The sequence below is a fragment of the Drosophila serrata genome, unplaced genomic scaffold (genome assembly GCF_035046125.1).
Source record: "Drosophila serrata isolate PLE 108 unplaced genomic scaffold, ASM3504612v1 contig_240, whole genome shotgun sequence".
Classification (NCBI taxonomy): domain Eukaryota; kingdom Metazoa; phylum Arthropoda; class Insecta; order Diptera; family Drosophilidae; genus Drosophila; species Drosophila serrata.
This window is the reverse complement of record NW_028257138.1, coordinates 4,678,386-4,694,730: the sequence shown is the minus strand read 5'-3', so window position 1 is coordinate 4,694,730 and position 16,345 is coordinate 4,678,386. Positions and strand designations below refer to the sequence as shown.

The following is a 16,345-nucleotide window of genomic DNA, read 5'->3' as shown; positions in this document are numbered from 1 at the left end:
ATTTAAAGACAAATTAATGTTTATTTAAGCTGCCTTGGCCCGCCTCCCAGGGCAAAGACTAATTGGCCCCAAGGAAAAAGCAGAGAAAATCTCACGCCTTTGTTGATTAATTAATCAAAGTAAATAGTTGCAGCGGAGCCAAGAGCAAACTCGCTAAGCGAGCGTTGAGCGTCATTAGCGTAATCTAAACGGCCTATTGATAAGCTTTTTCCACACCTAATTGCTACATTAATATCCCCATAACACCAGCGGCCAAAACAGCCGTAAGGCTGACCTGCCAGGCAGCGCCTCCGCTCCGGGGTGGCGTGGGAAATAGTTCGTCCCAGACTTCATATCGATCGGCATAGCCGGGCAAGCCCACCTGGGTCACCACCCCATTGAAGAGCATCTTCAGGTCCGTGGAGTTGCAGGCAGGCCAGTTATCGGTGGTGTTTAGGGGTGTCCTTAAAAGGGAAGAATTTACTTTTAAAACATAAACTAGAATATATATAACAAAGTTAAAACTTACCCCGCTTTGGCAAAGTGTGCAAACCAGCTGGTTAATCTTTGCATCATAAAGATATCAGGATGTCCTTCTGGTAGGAGAGTGCCATACCACAATCCCGGCATTACATACTGCAGATCATCGGCATGGCCCACTCCCAGGGGTTTCTGATTCTCATCCAAGTCAGCCGATAGACTACGCTCTCCCACATAGTCAGTGCGCAGGTGGAACACCGGAGTGTAGTGCCTGGCCAGGTCGACAAGACGATGGACACCATGTCCTATAATGGCATCGGAGAATATCTCACCAAAGTTCTTTATATTCTGTTCACTAATCCTGGTTACATTTTCTCCCAGATAAAAGTCCTTGAGTCGCTGACTGATGCTCACATTTTGGTTGTACAGGAAGAGCTCTGGGGCATACTCCACAAAGTTGGAGCCAAGATCATGAAGCAGAGGTTCATTCCCCAGGTGAACTAAGAGAGGAAAACTATTATAAATGTATGTAGATTTTGAAAGCACTTTTAACCTACCATTTGCTGTATAATCCAACTCGTTGGCCGTGTAACTAATCAGCAAAGGAACCCGGTTGAAGCTGCCCTCCTCGATTAGTTCCGTGGGATGTCGGGACAGAAAGTGACCATCGATCTCATAGTTCCACTTCATATTCACAAACTGATACGTTTCCCACGCCTTGCATATCTCCACAATCCGGGTCCAGTTCTCATTCCTCAGGCATTCCACCAAATCCGAGGGATCGTACATGGGACAGCCCAGTTCCCTGGCCAGTTTTCGTGTCCAGAAAAGATTATCGATGGCATAGTGATTGGTGGCTGACCCACTCATCAGGATGGCCCGATGAAAGAGTCCTGCAGAAAGAGGCGAAGCCAGGTGTAGACTTACAGCCATTGAACCCGCACTCATGCCCAGCAAGGTCACCATTTCTGGGTCGCCGCCAAAGTGACTTATGTGATCTCTGACCCATTGCAGGGCCATCACCTGGTCAAGATAGCCAAAGTTTCCTCTCGTCTCGCTGCTGTTGGGACTTAGGAATCCCAGAGCTCCCAGGCGATAGTTGAAGGCCACGAAAACCACATCGTGATCGAGTAAGTACTGAGGACCTGCCTCGTAGATACTGTGACCACTGCCAAGGACATTGGCTCCTCCGTGGATGTAAACGATCACGGGTAGTTGATCCTCGAGGCTCTTGGTGAAGACGTTTAGCTTCAGGCAATCCTCGCTCATGAAGAGAGCAATACCTGGTTGTGGACACACCAGGGAATCGCCTGTGGCCTTTAAAACCTCATCACCCCAACTAGTTTCTGGTAAGGGATTGGAGAACCTTAGTTGTCCTACAGGAGCCTGGGCATATCGGATACCCCTAAAGGCGTATATTGTGTTTCCTTGGAAGCTCTCCAAGGTGCTGCCTTGGATTTTACCCAAGGAGAGCTCTACGATGGGATCTTCAGCGGTAATCGCAGAGACAAGCAGCAAAGTGCAGAGTAAGGCATATATCTTTAGCATTTTGTATGGTAAAACTAAAAAGATATAGATATCAATTTCTTACGAGCTAGAGAGCTCTTTCTTTTTCACTTACCAAATTCGAATTCCCCTGGAAAAATAAGTTCTCAGCGTTTGCCTTTTGTTTTCGCAATATTTTTATTAGATTTCCCCTGATCGGTGGTGCTCAACCCGCATGTTACGAGTCTCTCCGCGGAACCGTGACTGCAGGTTTCGCACGGCTTCCATTGGAACCATATCTCGACAACAACTTGGAGGAGATAACTTGATCGATTGGGCCAAGACCGAGATTAGCCTTCGTGTTGGTCAGCGTTGGCGCTAAAAATAAATTCAAGATTAGGCCAAACTATTCAAACGCTCAATCTCAAAGCCATGACCTTGTACTTTAATTACAGAAACTCCAAATTCAATTGAGACTTATTGCTTCATTGAGAGGGTTCCGTTTGGGATTTGGGTTCGTTAGAGACACATCACCCTGATTTGCACCACCGATCGGCACGGATCCTACGCCCGCAGATTTTTTAGAGTTTCGACTCTAGTTTTTCTCATGGCCGCCACTGAGATTTAAATTGATTTCCTTATTAATGCACACATCCCTCTTGTAATATTCAATTAAAACTACCCACGACGATCTGCCATAACAGTGCGCTGATTGACACACACAAAACACACACAGTACCGAGTGGTAATTACTCCAGCTCTGGGAGAAACTGGTAGAATGATCTCCTTTTCAGCGGAAAATGATGATGGCGGCTAAGGAAATGACCTTTGTGAAATAAATTCCCTTAATTGCAGCCGCTTTTAATTGTCACAGGAAGTATATATATATATACGTAGATGATTTTCAATTCTAAGCAGCAATGAATATTAATATATTTCGGATTAAAACAATTTTCACACATCGCCGCATCTCTCAGACTGGCAACTAAATTGCGACAATCTGCTGATGGAGCGGAGCGGAGCTCACCATTCCGGACACTTGAGTGCCCATGTGCACACCGCAGCACCACGGGATCGGAGCAGAGCAGGCGGAGACGGAGCCACTCGAGTTGTTGCAAATATATGAGTGGCCTCTTGACAGACATCGTGGAAGCTCGAGGGTTCTTTGTGTGCTTTGGTTTTGCGGCAGGCTGCTGCAGCTTCCTGTGGCTTGATGACGTCGCCGGGGAAGCCCAGACATGCTGAAATTTCTCACGCATCGTCAGCAGATGTTGTTGGTTTAGGGGGGTTTAGTGAGAAAATCTATCATATTGGGATTAAATTATTATAGAAGGTGGAAGTGGCAGGTTTACAGTCTTTTAAACTATTGGTAAATCAATAGTTTTGTAGTTACTTCATGTTCGTTATTTAAATTCCTATAAGAATCCTGATTTTCATTGCAATTATGAAATTTGTAGCTTTGCGCTGAAAGCTATTTCTTTTCCAAATAATTCAGTATAGCATATTATTTCCAAACTCCAAGAGAGTCCATCCAATTTCCCTACCATATCAGTTTCCATGTCTCTGAAAGATTTGCCACATTAACTAAGAAAACCTCTTTGTTCTCTTTCCAGATACTTGGCTGAGGTCACGCCCTTGGAGGTCCCAGAGTATACTCTGGGATCTGCCCCCAAAAAGGAAATTAGAAGATCAATTACACAAAGGTCGAATTGTTGCGAAATTTTTCCCTGCAGCTGCCTCAGAGACCACTAGAAAAACCAGCCGTGCTCAGCCATGCAAATTCGCAATGAATTTATTTAAATAATAATAACTGACTCTGGCTCTGGCTCTGGGCTATTAGATGACAACTGAATGGAAACTGTGGCAACTCTCAAGTGACCAACATGCAGGCCTCCTGGCTCCGCTCCAGGAGAATGAAAGGAACACCACGCCCCTTGCTGAGTCCCAATGCCAATCCCAAATCTCAATCCAATCCAATCCCATTTACCATTTGAGAACAAAGCCATAAGAAAGGCCCAAGGAAAGCAACAATTGCCACACACTCACACACGATAAACCACTTGAGTAATCAATCAAAGCGATAGGGAAACCCCGACCCAGACCCAGACCCAGTCGCCGTCTTGTAATGAATATTTAAAGATGGAAATTATCGCAATCCGACAAAGGACTACAAAAGGGGGTACAGAGTGCCCCGTCCTCGGCATTTTGCATAACTGATAGCCGGAACAATAGACCAATATCGACGATATATGTATGCTTTGCATACCCGAGCGTACGAGTAATGCGATAATTTGAGCACAAAAGTGCCGAGGTTGCCCTACCACATGTACATACTTATAACATCTTGCTGGCTGGCTCTAATCGCAGGAACATATTCTTCGTAATCAATACGGAGGACAGGCCGAAGCTGGAGTTTGGAGAAGGATCCTCAAGTGAGCAAATGCCACGAATGTGAAACAAATAACAAAAAGGAGTGCTGCTCCTTCAAGGAGTAGTCCTTGCAAAGGGTTGCTCTCGCTCTCCCCTGGCTCTCCAAAACCTTTGTGGCATTGTAATGAGCGTGACGTCTTATTTGTTCAAGACGAGGGTTAAGAGCCTGAGGACCTAAAGGAGAGGGTTCTCCGGCTGCCAACCTTCCCTATTCGAGTTCGAGTTCAGATTCACACCATTGCTCAGCGATTGTTTGGTAAATAGGCTCTAATTTCTAATAATTATTGAAGTGGTCCAATCAAACGGGGTTTTTTTGTCATTAAAAATAAGAGAAATCATCAGGAAATCAATTTAAAAATATTACTATCATTAAATAAATAATAGTAAGATGTAAGTATAAATACATTCTATATTCAAATAATAATTGTTTATATGTAGTAACTTCAATATCTTTTCCCGTAATGAACTCCTTGCATTTATTTCCATTTAATAATAAACTTTTTCTCCCCAACAAAAAATTAACAACGTTTTTATGGCCCTAACATGCCAATAAACTGGCCACTTCAAAGCCCAGAACTCCTACTCCACTTTCTCATTTTTTTTGGGGTTTTACAATAAGAATTGATGTGCACAGGGCCTGGGGCAGAACCCTCCTCAATTGGTTTCCAGGGCCAGTGGCTCTACCCCCCCAAATAGAAATTCTAAAAAAGGGCTAAGTGAACCCTAAAACGAAAGTTTCCATCGGTCCACTCGGAGTATTTGCCACTTAATTGAGATTAATTGAAGTTATGTGCCGCGATCTGAATAAACAACTTTGCAGCCATTTTGTTTATGGATGCGTTTTATGTGCACACACAACAACGCAGAAGCCAAGCTGAAAATATTATTAATAATTACAAGAGGCACCCCGAAAAATAGTTATAGAGCTGCGAACCCTCGGCAGTCGAAAATTTGATTAAATTAAATTGAGTGCGACGGAGTAGCAGCCGCAGCAGCAGCAGCAGTAGCGGATGCGTATCTTTCAGATACTCTCCGGCAATAGGCACATCTTTTGGTGATCCCGAGGTGAATGCACTCGCCTCTAATGCCGATGCCAATGTGGATATGAATGTTGATGATTCCAATGTTATGGATATGGATCTCCTGGCTGCCCCTCAATTGCCATGGCGTGTTAACGGCCATCGTTCGTTGTAAGTCAAAGCTAGCAATTTAAGCTAATTGACATTCAAATGCAGTTGAATAAACTATTTGGGCAATGACTGCAGTTGTAAATAAATGGAGTGACAATAGCTAAGGTCGTTGCCTTCTCTACTCTCTGTGTTGAAGAAATATTTGTGATATTGAGCAGAGATTCCCAGTCTTTGCAAATATGTTAACTATAAAGCAAAAACTTGTATGGATTTTAAGCAACAGAAAAGCCTTCTTTAAATGGAATTAACTTAGGTTCTCAGCTTCCCAACTGCTTGTATAAATAATAATAATTGAGCAAGAGAGAATGTTTTAATACTGACTTCTCGATTGGTAGAATAAAAAATCACTCCTCTAAATTCATTTAAGGACTTTAAACATTTACAGCACCACAGGATCGTTTATCATCCTTTCATCCAACCCCATCGACAGATCGACAGATCGCTCCCATCATTTATAAATTGCCGCATCGAATAAAGGCGAACGCTTGAGTAAATCCATTTAATTGCCGTCGCTGCCTGTGCGAAGGCCAGGTCCTTGATGTCCGTGAAATATTCGCGGAAGCCCGGCCTCCGCAATCAGAGGCAAAAAAAAATAAATAAATAAAGGAGCGACTTACTCCAACCGGATGTGTTCGCACTCGTGTAAACATGCGTTTGTCATTAGACACACCGGAAATATTGACAGAATTCGACACGCGGCGCACGACCAGCCAGCGAGTCCTGCGAGTCCTGTGCAAGAGGAGCTCGCCACTTAATGTGCCATTTGATTTTTTAAAATTGCAAAATTTTTACAATTCAACTGCTTTCTCGATTTTCGCTTTTTCGGTTGAGTAAACAACGTTAGATCTTCGGCATCGGGATCGGGTGGTTTTTTTTTATATATATATATTTTTTAAAGTCCACAAAGAGGGGTGTCCTTGTCCCTTGTCCCTTGTCCCCTGTACGTGTGTCCTTTGTCTGGGCATCTTTGTTTGGCCTGAAGTGTCGTCGCCATGTCGAATTGTCGTGTTTCTTTTTTAACCCAAGTACCTGAAATTTTACAGTTTCGGCTTTGGGTTTTTTGTTTTTAATTCCTTAGAGAGGAAGCCGGAGTTTACTAATTAGATTTTATTGCGTATCGCGAATCGCTTTGTCGCCGCCGGCAAGTGTGAATAATCTTCCAAGTTTTTTACGATGTGAAATTCGCTCTCGATCTCCTTTTTCTTTTCAGAAATTTATGTGCACTTTTCTGATTACAAATACGAAAAATATTTGTCTGGGATTCTGGGAAATACATTTTTAAACACCGCTAAATGCCACGCGCTTCGGAAACAATCGAAACAATCCTGGGGTTTGAGTTTAAAATATTTGGGACAAGGAATGCGGGTATCTCTCAGAGGATTGTGGGAGAATCTGCTCGTAAATATGATGTAATCCAATGCCAATAGTTTTCAAAAAAACACAACAAAACAAAACAAAAATGCAAATAATATGCAAGAGAAAGAATTTTAGAGAAATTCAAAATGGGAAAGGCTGTACAAAAAATAATATATTAAACGTGGGAAAATATGAAAATATATAGTTTTTGCGGGAAATCCTTTGCAGAGACAATAGGTCAGTGTGAAAATAAATATTCCGTCGATGTAAGCCCATTAAGGGAACACAAGAGGAGTCCACAAACCACACCTGACCTCGACCTCGGCTCAACTCATTTGACCCGAGAGCTCGGCCTGTGTTTGGACAGATTAGTGAGCCAAGCTACTTAGCAGAAGATCACTTGTCCAAGCATTTTCACCCGAGCTGCCTTTATACATTTCAATTTTCCCAATTTTCAATTCCAATTTTATTCCATCGAGGACCAGGATCGGGAATCGGCCCCATGCCGAGTGTGAAAGGTATTCGACTTTATTATCGCCCGACTAGATCTCTCCTATGGCATATCCCTGTGTTGTCGTTTATGTTTTCGGTTTCATTTATCAGTTTGTGGAAATGCCAGTTGAACAATGAGAAATTATGAGACTTGCTTTAAATCATTTACCATTTAAGGGACGAGTCCCATCGAGTCTTATCGGTTAGCTGGCATCTGGCCCTTGTCGTTAGTTGCCAATTGAATGATTTTCCACTAGAAATGTATGTATGTGGTTTTAATTGCACAGAGTTGACTTTTCCTATAACCCAAAACTTAACTTTACCCAAGGGCAGTTCCACTTAATTAGCTGCGAATTGTTTGTACGGAGATGAGCGATGCCTGATAAGCTTCCGAAGGGAAAGCGGAAAACTTTCTTTATTTCCGGCGGTTATGAGGGGATGAACTGTGTAATGCAGAGGCATAATGATCTGACAGATCAATGACTACCAGTTTTTGGAAAGTTTCCCCCAAAGCCACATTATTATTATTATGTAAAGCAACATTCCAAGAGAGAAATTGAATGTTCGAGGTATAAGGGTAAGTATTCAATGATGTTTATTAAGCTGAATAATTGTGTATAAAAATCAAGAAAATAGTTTCATTAACATTGAGTGTTTTGGGGGTTGGGTATTTTATTAGTAAACTATTTTAATAAGTTGAATGCTTATCCATTTGAAGACTGGATTGATTTCTGTGGAAGATTTATACATACGTTATAAGTTCGTTTATAAGTCTCAAAAATAAGTCTTCGAGTAACTTAGACTTCATTTAATTTCTATTATATTTATACTCAATAATCATTCTATAAAATGTTCTTAAGCACTTTAATCCCTTTTCAGACATTGCCCATCTCCCTGGCCATATGTATGACAGTCGCCTAATCCCTGGCCAAATCCCTTCGACCCAGAGCCTGCTATATCTGAGAGACCATATCTGTATGCCAGGGGCGTAACTTCCCACGACGCCGCAGACGACTGTCGAATTTACGATGACATTTATGCGTAATTTCTGGTTAAATTTTATAGCCAGAAATTTAGACCCAGACGCGAGAGAGGGAGGAAAAGAGTTCTGGAGGCACCCGCTGGGAGAGTGTCAAATAAATTTGATTGGAAAGTGATCTTGCTTAATTGAAATGGAACAGTTCACTTTGGGCCTCATTAAAGGGACACACCCACCTGGGCACTCGGAGGAAATCCTCACTCGGAAGCCGGAAACCGAATTAAAATCGGAGTCAGAATCCCAGGCCAGGTAGGAGAGATGCCTCATAATATGCAACGTCATGACTTTCTTCCGTGTCAACGCCCCACGAATCCTTCTGAGACGGCGCACCCTTTCCCATTGTAATCCTTTGAGCTGCTATCGCGTGCTACGATCCTCGATCCCCGATCCTGGACTCCTCGGCCGACTCCTTGCCAGAAAGGCGCCGCGGGTTGCTCGCTCACAGTTCGTGTCATAATTGCATGGCTTTCGGCTTTCGGCTTTCGGCTTTCGGAGGAAGTGTGAAAATTATGGAGTTTCCTCAGAGAGTCCTCCACCCCTTTCGGCAGCCTCTTAATGATTGTGTTTGTTTGGCTTATCTCCGACTCGAGATCGGTCCAAGTTGTGTGTGTTGCCAACTTCTCATTCATATGCCTGAGTTATGGTTTGGGTTTCTGGCACGAGAGAGGGGTTGGTTTTTCTTAACGGGATTTCTTTAATATAGTTTTTTTCTTTTTTGCGTGCTAAATTGTGTTTTACGATCTTCGATCTCTATGTCGAGATATCCCAGACTCTAGGCATTTCGGTTTCTCTCTTTTTTTTGCAAAACGTTTAATTTTTTATCGCCCAGCAGAGATCGTGAGAAGTTGTGTGGCCTTGGTTGAATATTGTATATAGTCTTGTATATAATGTAGAATTTTCTATCTTATTTTGGAGAAATTGTATTATTTATATTTACTCAGGGAAATATTTTCCTAGGATCTCATTTAATTTGGTTAAAAGTAAATTATTTGATTAGTTAGCTATTATTTTTACTTGATTCATCTTTTAGTAAAAAATTATAAATATTTAGCTAATTTAAAGTTCTTTTTAAGGACTTACTACTTTTTTTTTTATTATATCCTTGCAGAGTGTTATAAGTTCAGTCAGTAGCTTAAGAACCAGTGAAGGAATCATTTCCGACCCCATAAATTATATATATTATAGATCAGCATCAACAGCCGAGTCGATCTAGTCGTGTCCCGCGGCAATTTAATTTTTTCAAAATTTTGAAAATTTTATAAGGGGTTACATCATTAAAATTGTCAAAATTTAACAAAAAATTTAATTTTTTAAATTCTTGAATTGAGTATGCAGATTTCTTAAACTAATAAAAACTAGCATAGGAATGGTTTCTGAATAAAAATTAATGCATTTTTGACTCAGTTATGAGTTGTTGAACTTTTGATTTTCCAAAAAAAAAATTTCATATACAAATATCTATTCAAAGAATCCATATATTTTAATTAAGTTTTGTTCGTTTTTCGATTCGATTCTATTTTCAATTCCAAACTGCAAAGGCTTATAAACATAGTTTTTTATAAAATATTGTTAAAGAGGTACTTACATATATGCTCTTATTTTTATATTTTATTTTTATTATTTGCTGATGCTGCCTTTTAATGGAATTAAAAAATATTACGTCTCCCCCTGAGTTCCATTTTGTTTTTCGAACCCTTGTTTGCCCTCCAGCCATCCATGTGCTCGTGTTCTGTGTGCTCATCCCCTTCCCGAATCCAATTGCAAGCTCCAACTCCAGCTCCAACTCCTGGGACAAGAGAGCAAATAGGCCTCTGGCATCTGCCAGTCCAGGTGTAGCCATCGCGAGCCTCATGCCCAGATCCCCATTACCATTACCATTACCATCACCAGTGCCATTACCATTCCCGTTCCCATTCCCACTCCTCCAAAACCGTTCTCTGGCAATGTAAACTTTTTTCCAAACTTAATTAGCTTTGACTGGGGGTTGGAACTGTGGCTCCTCTTGTATCGTACAATTATCCAGTGGAGCGCGTGCTGCAACCGCAGGTGCTAGAGCAGGGCAGGAACAGCAGCAGCAGCAGCGACTCTCCAGCTCCAGCTCCAGCTCCAGCTCCAGCTCCCAGTTCCCGCTCCATTTCCAGCTGCTGGCTGCTGCTACCAATCAAACCGGCGAGGCCTCTTTCCGGTTTTCAGTCTCAGAGTGCGGATAAAACGGATAACGGCTGGCCAATGGCAGGCCGTTGGAAGCAACCCTCCCTCGGCGCTCCTCGCTCGGCCGCTTCGCACGCCGGCAACTTAACTGCGCTGCGCAGACCGGGCCCAGTTAGTCAGCCTTGCGCAGTCGATGCGAACGGACGCGTCGTTCCACAGGAAAACCGAAAGGAAAACTCAGTTACAGAAAAACTTGTAGAGAAATAAACAGAAAGGGAAATAGGAAAGCCCCTCGCGAGTGAATCAATCTTTTAAAACAAACAAACACAAACCCACACAATGGTCTTGAACGGCTGCTTAACCATGTCCATGCCAGTGCCAGTGCCTGTTCCAGTTCCAGTTCCCGTGCCCGTGCCCGTGCCCAGTCCTCCGGCCACCAAGTCGCGTGTGTCCCTGGACTGGGACATCAATGACACAAAGATGCCGTCGGTGGGTCAGTTCGATGACTTCAGTGACTGGGCCAATGGCCACTGCCGGTTGGTGTACTCTTCCCAGAGCGACGAGGCTCGCAAGCATGCCAGCGGCTGGGCCATGCGGAACACCAACAACCACAACGTGAACATCCTCAAGAAGAGCTGCCTGGGCGTGCTCCTCTGCAGTGCCAAGTGCCAGCTCCCCAATGGAGCCAGTGTCCATTTGAGGCCTGCCATTTGTGACAAGGCCAGGCGGAAGCAGCAGGGCAAACAATGCCCCAATAGGTGGGTTTCCCTTTACCATGAAAATTGCATAGAACCCAAAAACTAACTCTGGATTTATCTCTACAGAAACTGCAACGGTCGCTTGGAGATCCAGGCCTGCCGCGGTCACTGCGGCTATCCGGTCACACACTTTTGGCGGCGCGACGGCAATGGCATCTACTTCCAGGCCAAGGGTACACATGATCATCCCCGACCCGAGGCCAAGGGCTCCACGGAGGCCAGGCGTCTGCTGGCCGGGGGACGACGCGTGCGCAGTTTGGCCGTGATGCTGGCCAGGGAATCGGCTCTCAGCGACAAGCTGAGCAGCCTGAGGCCAACCAAGCGGCAGGCCAAGACGCAGCTGATCCAGGAGAGCAAGCGCAAGAGGCAAGAGGTGGTCATGCCAAGCAGCCAGGAGTTGCTGACAGTCTCGAATGGCTATCTGCCCACATCCACACCCACACACGCCACCAGCTTTGGTCAGACCGCAGCCGGAGCTGGAGGCTATGGCTCTGCGGGACCAGTGGCTACTCCTGCCGCCAGTCAGTGGAACGGAGAGATCTACTACGATCAGGAGGGAGCGACCTTTGACCCCGGAATGTACGGCTACGACATGCTTCACTCACCGCTCTCCTCGCACAGCTCCACGGGCAGTTACTACCAGGAGAATCTGCCGCAGCAGCTCCAGCAGCAACTCCATCAGCAGCAACAGCAACAGCAGCAGCAGGAGCAGCAGCAGCCGCATCTGGTGGCTAGTGGTGGTAATCCTAGCTACGAGCAGCCGATCTCCGCCAGCTTCCAGTGCGGCATGCCCGTGTACGAGAGCTGTGACGATACCTCCAGTCTGACCAGCAGCTCGGGCTACAGCTCCGAGGACTATGGATACTTCAACGGATACCTGGCCCCGACCCACTCCCTGGACGTGAGTGGGGGCAGTCAGGCAGCCAGTCAGCAGGACAGCGGCTTCTACACAACCAGCTCGGAGATCTTCAGTGTGTTCGAGTCCACGCTCAATGGGGGAGTCGGAGGAACAACCTCCACCGCAGTGGATCTGCTCTACGACGAAGGAGTGGCCGCCTACCAACAGCCCAGCACCAACTTCCTGGCGCCGAGCAGTTACCAGCAACAGGAGCAGCAGCAATCACCGGCGGACTACTACTACAGCAACTCGGGAGTGGACAATGTGTGGAACATCCAGATGGACGCCACCTACCACCAACCACCACCAACTGCCAGCAGCACCGATCCCGTCTACTGCTAAGGGGATCTCCAGATCTCCGGATCTCCGGATCTCCTCCTCCTTGACAGCCACCACTCAAGCGTTGTTCTAGTCTTTAGTTGATTTCCATTCACATGTTCCCATTGCTTGTTGGCTCTATTAGTATGTAACCTATGAGATATGAGATATTGAGTTGAACGTTTCTAGTTTGTACTCCCCGTACTTGTTTCCCAGCTATTCCAAAGTTTTAGTCTACGTAAGACCAATAATAATTATACAAAATAATCATAAGCGAGATAAGCATCTAGAGTGTTAAGCCACACTGCCCACCTATTTATGAACTTTTGTGTAGTAATAAACATGTTTTGAAAAGAAAACTGAAACAAAGTATGCCTATTTACATTATTATTTTAGTTTCCAAACAACTAGTTTTATTATTCATAATATAAATTTAAAATTTATGAGTAAATTTACATTAAATTAGGGATAGTTGGTTGTCGTTAAAAGCGTTTCTGGTTGGTATCCAGATCCAGGTGGCAGAGGTAATGAATTATATTAAATACATATAATAATTTGCTTGCAATTCTGATCTCTTCGGTGGCTCAAAAGAGGCTCAGAAAGAAGCAGAAGGTTGGTGCATGGAGCAGCGATATCCTTGAGAGCTGAAAACGTTGGAAAAGTGTCTCCGAGAGCCAAGATAACGCTTTCTTCTATTAAAAATCCACAAGAAAATGCTACGGATGGAAACAGTGATGTGTCAAAACCTCAGTAAGGGCATACCCTCAAATTTTAGATACATAAAAAGTAAAAATTACAAGGCAATAACCAATAAGAACAATATATCTGTATGTTTATTAAAAGAAACCCCTTTTCAGTCCGAAAAACTTTATTTCCCTCGCTCTTAGGGCCTATTAAAATTATATTTCAAATTCAATTTCCATTGGCAATCAAATCAACGGTCGATTAAGGGGCTTAGCTGCTGTCAGAGGCCACTCATGCATTGGGATATTATTTGAATCCTTTTTTTTCTTTAAACCGATTATAAATAATTAAAATTATAAAAAAAGAAACAATGGTAAAGGGTGGCGGGAAGGGGTGGCTGGCTGGTACTCGACCTCGACCCTAATGGGGGTTTGAGATCGACCATAAACAAAACGCCCATTAGTTGTCATGTCGGACGGGAAGTGTGCCGCAGTCGCGTGCGACCTTCACAAGGATATTCGCACAGGAATGACTCTGTTTCAAGCGATATTTGCATATATAATTCGAGTGCAGCAGCCGCCTCACGGCTAACCCCTGGCTAAATGAAAACATTTAAAATGTTTTGATTTCATTTATGTTAATTTCCAGCCATAAATCACAACAGAGCGTGTGTTTCCTGTCCTTGGTCCTTTAATGTTTGATTAGCCCTCGAAACCCGAAGCTGAACCCTCGCATGCAAATGAGGAGAAAGGACTCTTTGGAGTCGCTGACTTTGCTGCTCACTTCGTGTTATCCTTGGGTGCCGAGGGACAAAGGTATTATGCAAATTTATTTTGCCAAAGCTGATGCATTGTTGATCCCATTGTTGCCGTTGTAATTCAATATGCGCGTGAATAAATGTGCGAATCCTTTCGAGAGATCCCAGAGATTGAGGTTTGGCAAATTCGCATTCGGTGCAAACTAATTTCAAATTCAAGCGGATATTATACGGTGTCAATTTGTTAATGCAGATTTTTAACTTTTTGCATACAAATAAAGCTAATGGAGTTGTCTTCTTTGGGGGTGAGCTGCTGCCTAGAGTTTATGTAAAAATATTTAAAGGTTTAAATAGTTTATTGGATCACTCTATTAGATAACGGAAACTTGGGAATTTTCATACCAAATCCCACCTAGTAGGCTCATACTTTTAGGTGTCTGGTGGATCAACGCTTCGAGCTCATTTCAAACCCAGACCGGCACTCAATAGCACGGACGTGTAGTAACTTCAATGAATAATATCATTTATCCGTATACAAATTTGTTCAGTTCAAAAGTTCTTTATATTTTTTTATCGAAATTTTTCAGGTTGTGTTAAAAATTATTTTTTGTTTAATATTATATAATTTTAAGAAATGCCACCCCGCAAATTCCCGCGGCCTTTGGAACCGGTCAGAAGGAGCGAGAGGATTCGCGTTCGCAAGGAGGCTGCTCAGGCGGCTGCGGAGGCTCGAGATGCCGAGTTGGTGGAGCAGCGTCAACGGGGACGATTGACCAACCTTCCAAGGCTGAGATATGGTAAGACCGATTCCCAAAGCAGCAATGCTGCTGAGCACTAAATTACGCACCCCCTCAGAGAGGAACCGTGGAGTCTCTGGAGGAGGTGGCGTAACAAGGAGGACTAGAACTCGACGCCGGAACATGGCGTACGCATCATCTCTCCACATACAGCAAATGAGGGCCATGGATCTTTTCGGGCGTTTCATGGACGGCATTTTTGAAGCTGCCCGTGGATCCTACACTGGAGTACTATCGGAGGGGCAAACGACAAATCGGATCAGAGAGGAGCAAACAACCCAATCCCAGGAAGAGACAGAACAGGAGGTCATCCTCGAAAATGATCCAGTAACCGAAGAACTGGACTTGATCGTCTCGATGAACTCCAGTGACTCTGACCAGGATCTTATTTAATCCTGTTCCGCTAACCCAGGCAAATTCACCAATTGGTTAATTCGTTATATGTTTCGTTACTGAATTTGTTCTATGTAAATGAAAGGGGAGCCCAGGATACATATCACGGAAATCAGGAATACGCCAAGAACATATGATTTATAGAAAAATGCCACTTCCTTCATATAACCTTCTTCCCTTAATTGACTGATAGGTTAGGACATACCAAGGATACCAGCAGGATTTGAGTGATAGGAACTTCGGCGGTGACAGACTCGAGTGTGACTCCGGTGACTCTTCACACATCATTGACGGATCAGCGGACAAATCAAGGCTGCAGCTGCAGCTAGGGGCAAAAACGATTAACTATTTAATATATGGTACATGCCACAAAGGCGTGTGTTGCCACAATAATGCCGAGCAGGACAATGTGGCGAAATCGAAATCCATCCGAACCTATTTAGGAGTGGCCACTTGAGGGGACAATGCGGCATCAAAGGATCCTGGCCCAGTGCCTCGCATCAAATGAGGCGCGCTTAATGCGGCTTCAATGAGTCCTCCTGCACTTCGATCCGAGGAAACGACCTGAAAAAATCCGAGTGACATGCGTATCCCGCAAATTGTCCTGCGGCCTCCTTTATGACCCGGCAACAACATCCTTCGGCGGGGTGGGTCAGCGTGGATCATGGGCTCGAATTTGAAATAAATCGAAAGCCAAAGATGCGTTAATATCAATTTAAAAAGCTTCTCTATGCTGGCTATTCTTTATTGATTATGATTTTGATTGCAAGTCGTAATAAATATAACTTCGCAATCATTGGCTTTTTGGTCTTTGGGTTAGAAAATTTATTTAAAAATCTGCATTAATTTAAATTTCAATATTATATTATTTATGGGATCGGAAATGACTCCTTTATAGTTTAACAAGCTTCTAACTAAAACAATTTTGTCAATAAATCAAATTTTAAAAAATTCATAACTAAGCCAAAAATGCATCACTTTCAAATGGGAAACTTGTCCAATGATAGTGGTTTTTATAGCAATAAAACTGCATACTTAATTTAGTCGGAAATTAGTTGCTTGCAGTTCTACAAGCTTCTGACTAAAATTATAATACCATATGATTTATAGGGTCGGAAATGATTCCTTCATAGCGTAA

At 43.6% G+C, this 16,345-nt stretch overlaps 4 protein-coding genes across 5 annotated transcripts in view; 3 read left to right on the top strand and 1 right to left on the bottom strand.

Annotated features, from left to right (window-relative positions):
- The window catches only part of Pka-C1 (Protein kinase, cAMP-dependent, catalytic subunit 1), a 134,180-nt gene extending 129,288 nt beyond the window's left edge, over nt 1-4,892 (top strand). For both annotated transcript variants that reach the window (XM_086830713.1, XM_086830712.1), the window contains one exon: nt 3,558-4,892. The gene's annotated coding sequence lies outside the window, so the exon portion shown is untranslated. The remainder of the gene's footprint in view (nt 1-3,557) is intronic.
- Nucleotides 2-2,322, bottom strand: LOC110177899 (esterase E4). Its single transcript, XM_020944868.2, has 4 exons — nt 2,081-2,322; nt 1,017-2,021; nt 509-959; nt 2-443 (listed from the first exon to the last, which is right to left on the bottom strand). The coding sequence occupies exons 2-4, from the start codon at nt 2,005-2,007 to the stop codon at nt 224-226; spliced, it is 1,662 nt and encodes a 553-aa protein (XP_020800527.2). The 5' UTR covers nt 2,008-2,021; nt 2,081-2,322; the 3' UTR covers nt 2-223.
- Nucleotides 4,893-9,714: 4,822 nt separating the features above from the next.
- Nucleotides 9,715-12,945, top strand: gcm (glial cells missing). The gene is made up of 2 exons (XM_020944847.2): nt 9,715-11,360; nt 11,427-12,945. The coding sequence occupies exons 1-2, from the start codon at nt 10,942-10,944 to the stop codon at nt 12,598-12,600; spliced, it is 1,593 nt and encodes a 530-aa protein (XP_020800506.2). The 5' UTR covers nt 9,715-10,941; the 3' UTR covers nt 12,601-12,945.
- A 1,447-nt stretch (nt 12,946-14,392) lies between these two features.
- On the top strand, nt 14,393-16,000 carry LOC110177880 (uncharacterized). Its single transcript, XM_020944845.2, has 2 exons — nt 14,393-14,814; nt 14,873-16,000. The coding sequence occupies exons 1-2, from the start codon at nt 14,652-14,654 to the stop codon at nt 15,205-15,207; spliced, it is 498 nt and encodes a 165-aa protein (XP_020800504.2). The 5' UTR covers nt 14,393-14,651; the 3' UTR covers nt 15,208-16,000.
- The last annotated feature ends 345 nt before the right edge of the window (nt 16,001-16,345 follow it).

What these genes read in the sequence shown, in the direction of transcription:
- LOC110177899 (XM_020944868.2), bottom strand. Translation starts at nt 2,007, where the DNA reads ATGCTAAAGATATATGCCTTACTCTGCACTTTGCTGCTTGTCTCTGCG. An exon ending in GTTGGATTATACAGCAAATG is followed by an intron (nt 960 to 1,016) that starts GTAGGTTAAAAG and finishes TTCCTCTCTTAG; the next exon opens with TTCACCTGGGGAATGAACCT. An exon ending in GCACACTTTGCCAAAGCGGG is followed by an intron (nt 444 to 508) that starts GTAAGTTTTAAC and finishes TTCCCTTTTAAG; the next exon opens with GACACCCCTAAACACCACCG.
- gcm (XM_020944847.2), top strand. Translation starts at nt 10,942, where the DNA reads ATGGTCTTGAACGGCTGCTTAACCATGTCCATGCCAGTGCCAGTGCCT. An exon ending in GGCAAACAATGCCCCAATAG is followed by an intron (nt 11,361 to 11,426) that starts GTGGGTTTCCCT and finishes TTATCTCTACAG; the next exon opens with AAACTGCAACGGTCGCTTGG.
- LOC110177880 (XM_020944845.2), top strand. Translation starts at nt 14,652, where the DNA reads ATGCCACCCCGCAAATTCCCGCGGCCTTTGGAACCGGTCAGAAGGAGC. An exon ending in CCTTCCAAGGCTGAGATATG is followed by an intron (nt 14,815 to 14,872) that starts GTAAGACCGATT and finishes GCACCCCCTCAG; the next exon opens with AGAGGAACCGTGGAGTCTCT.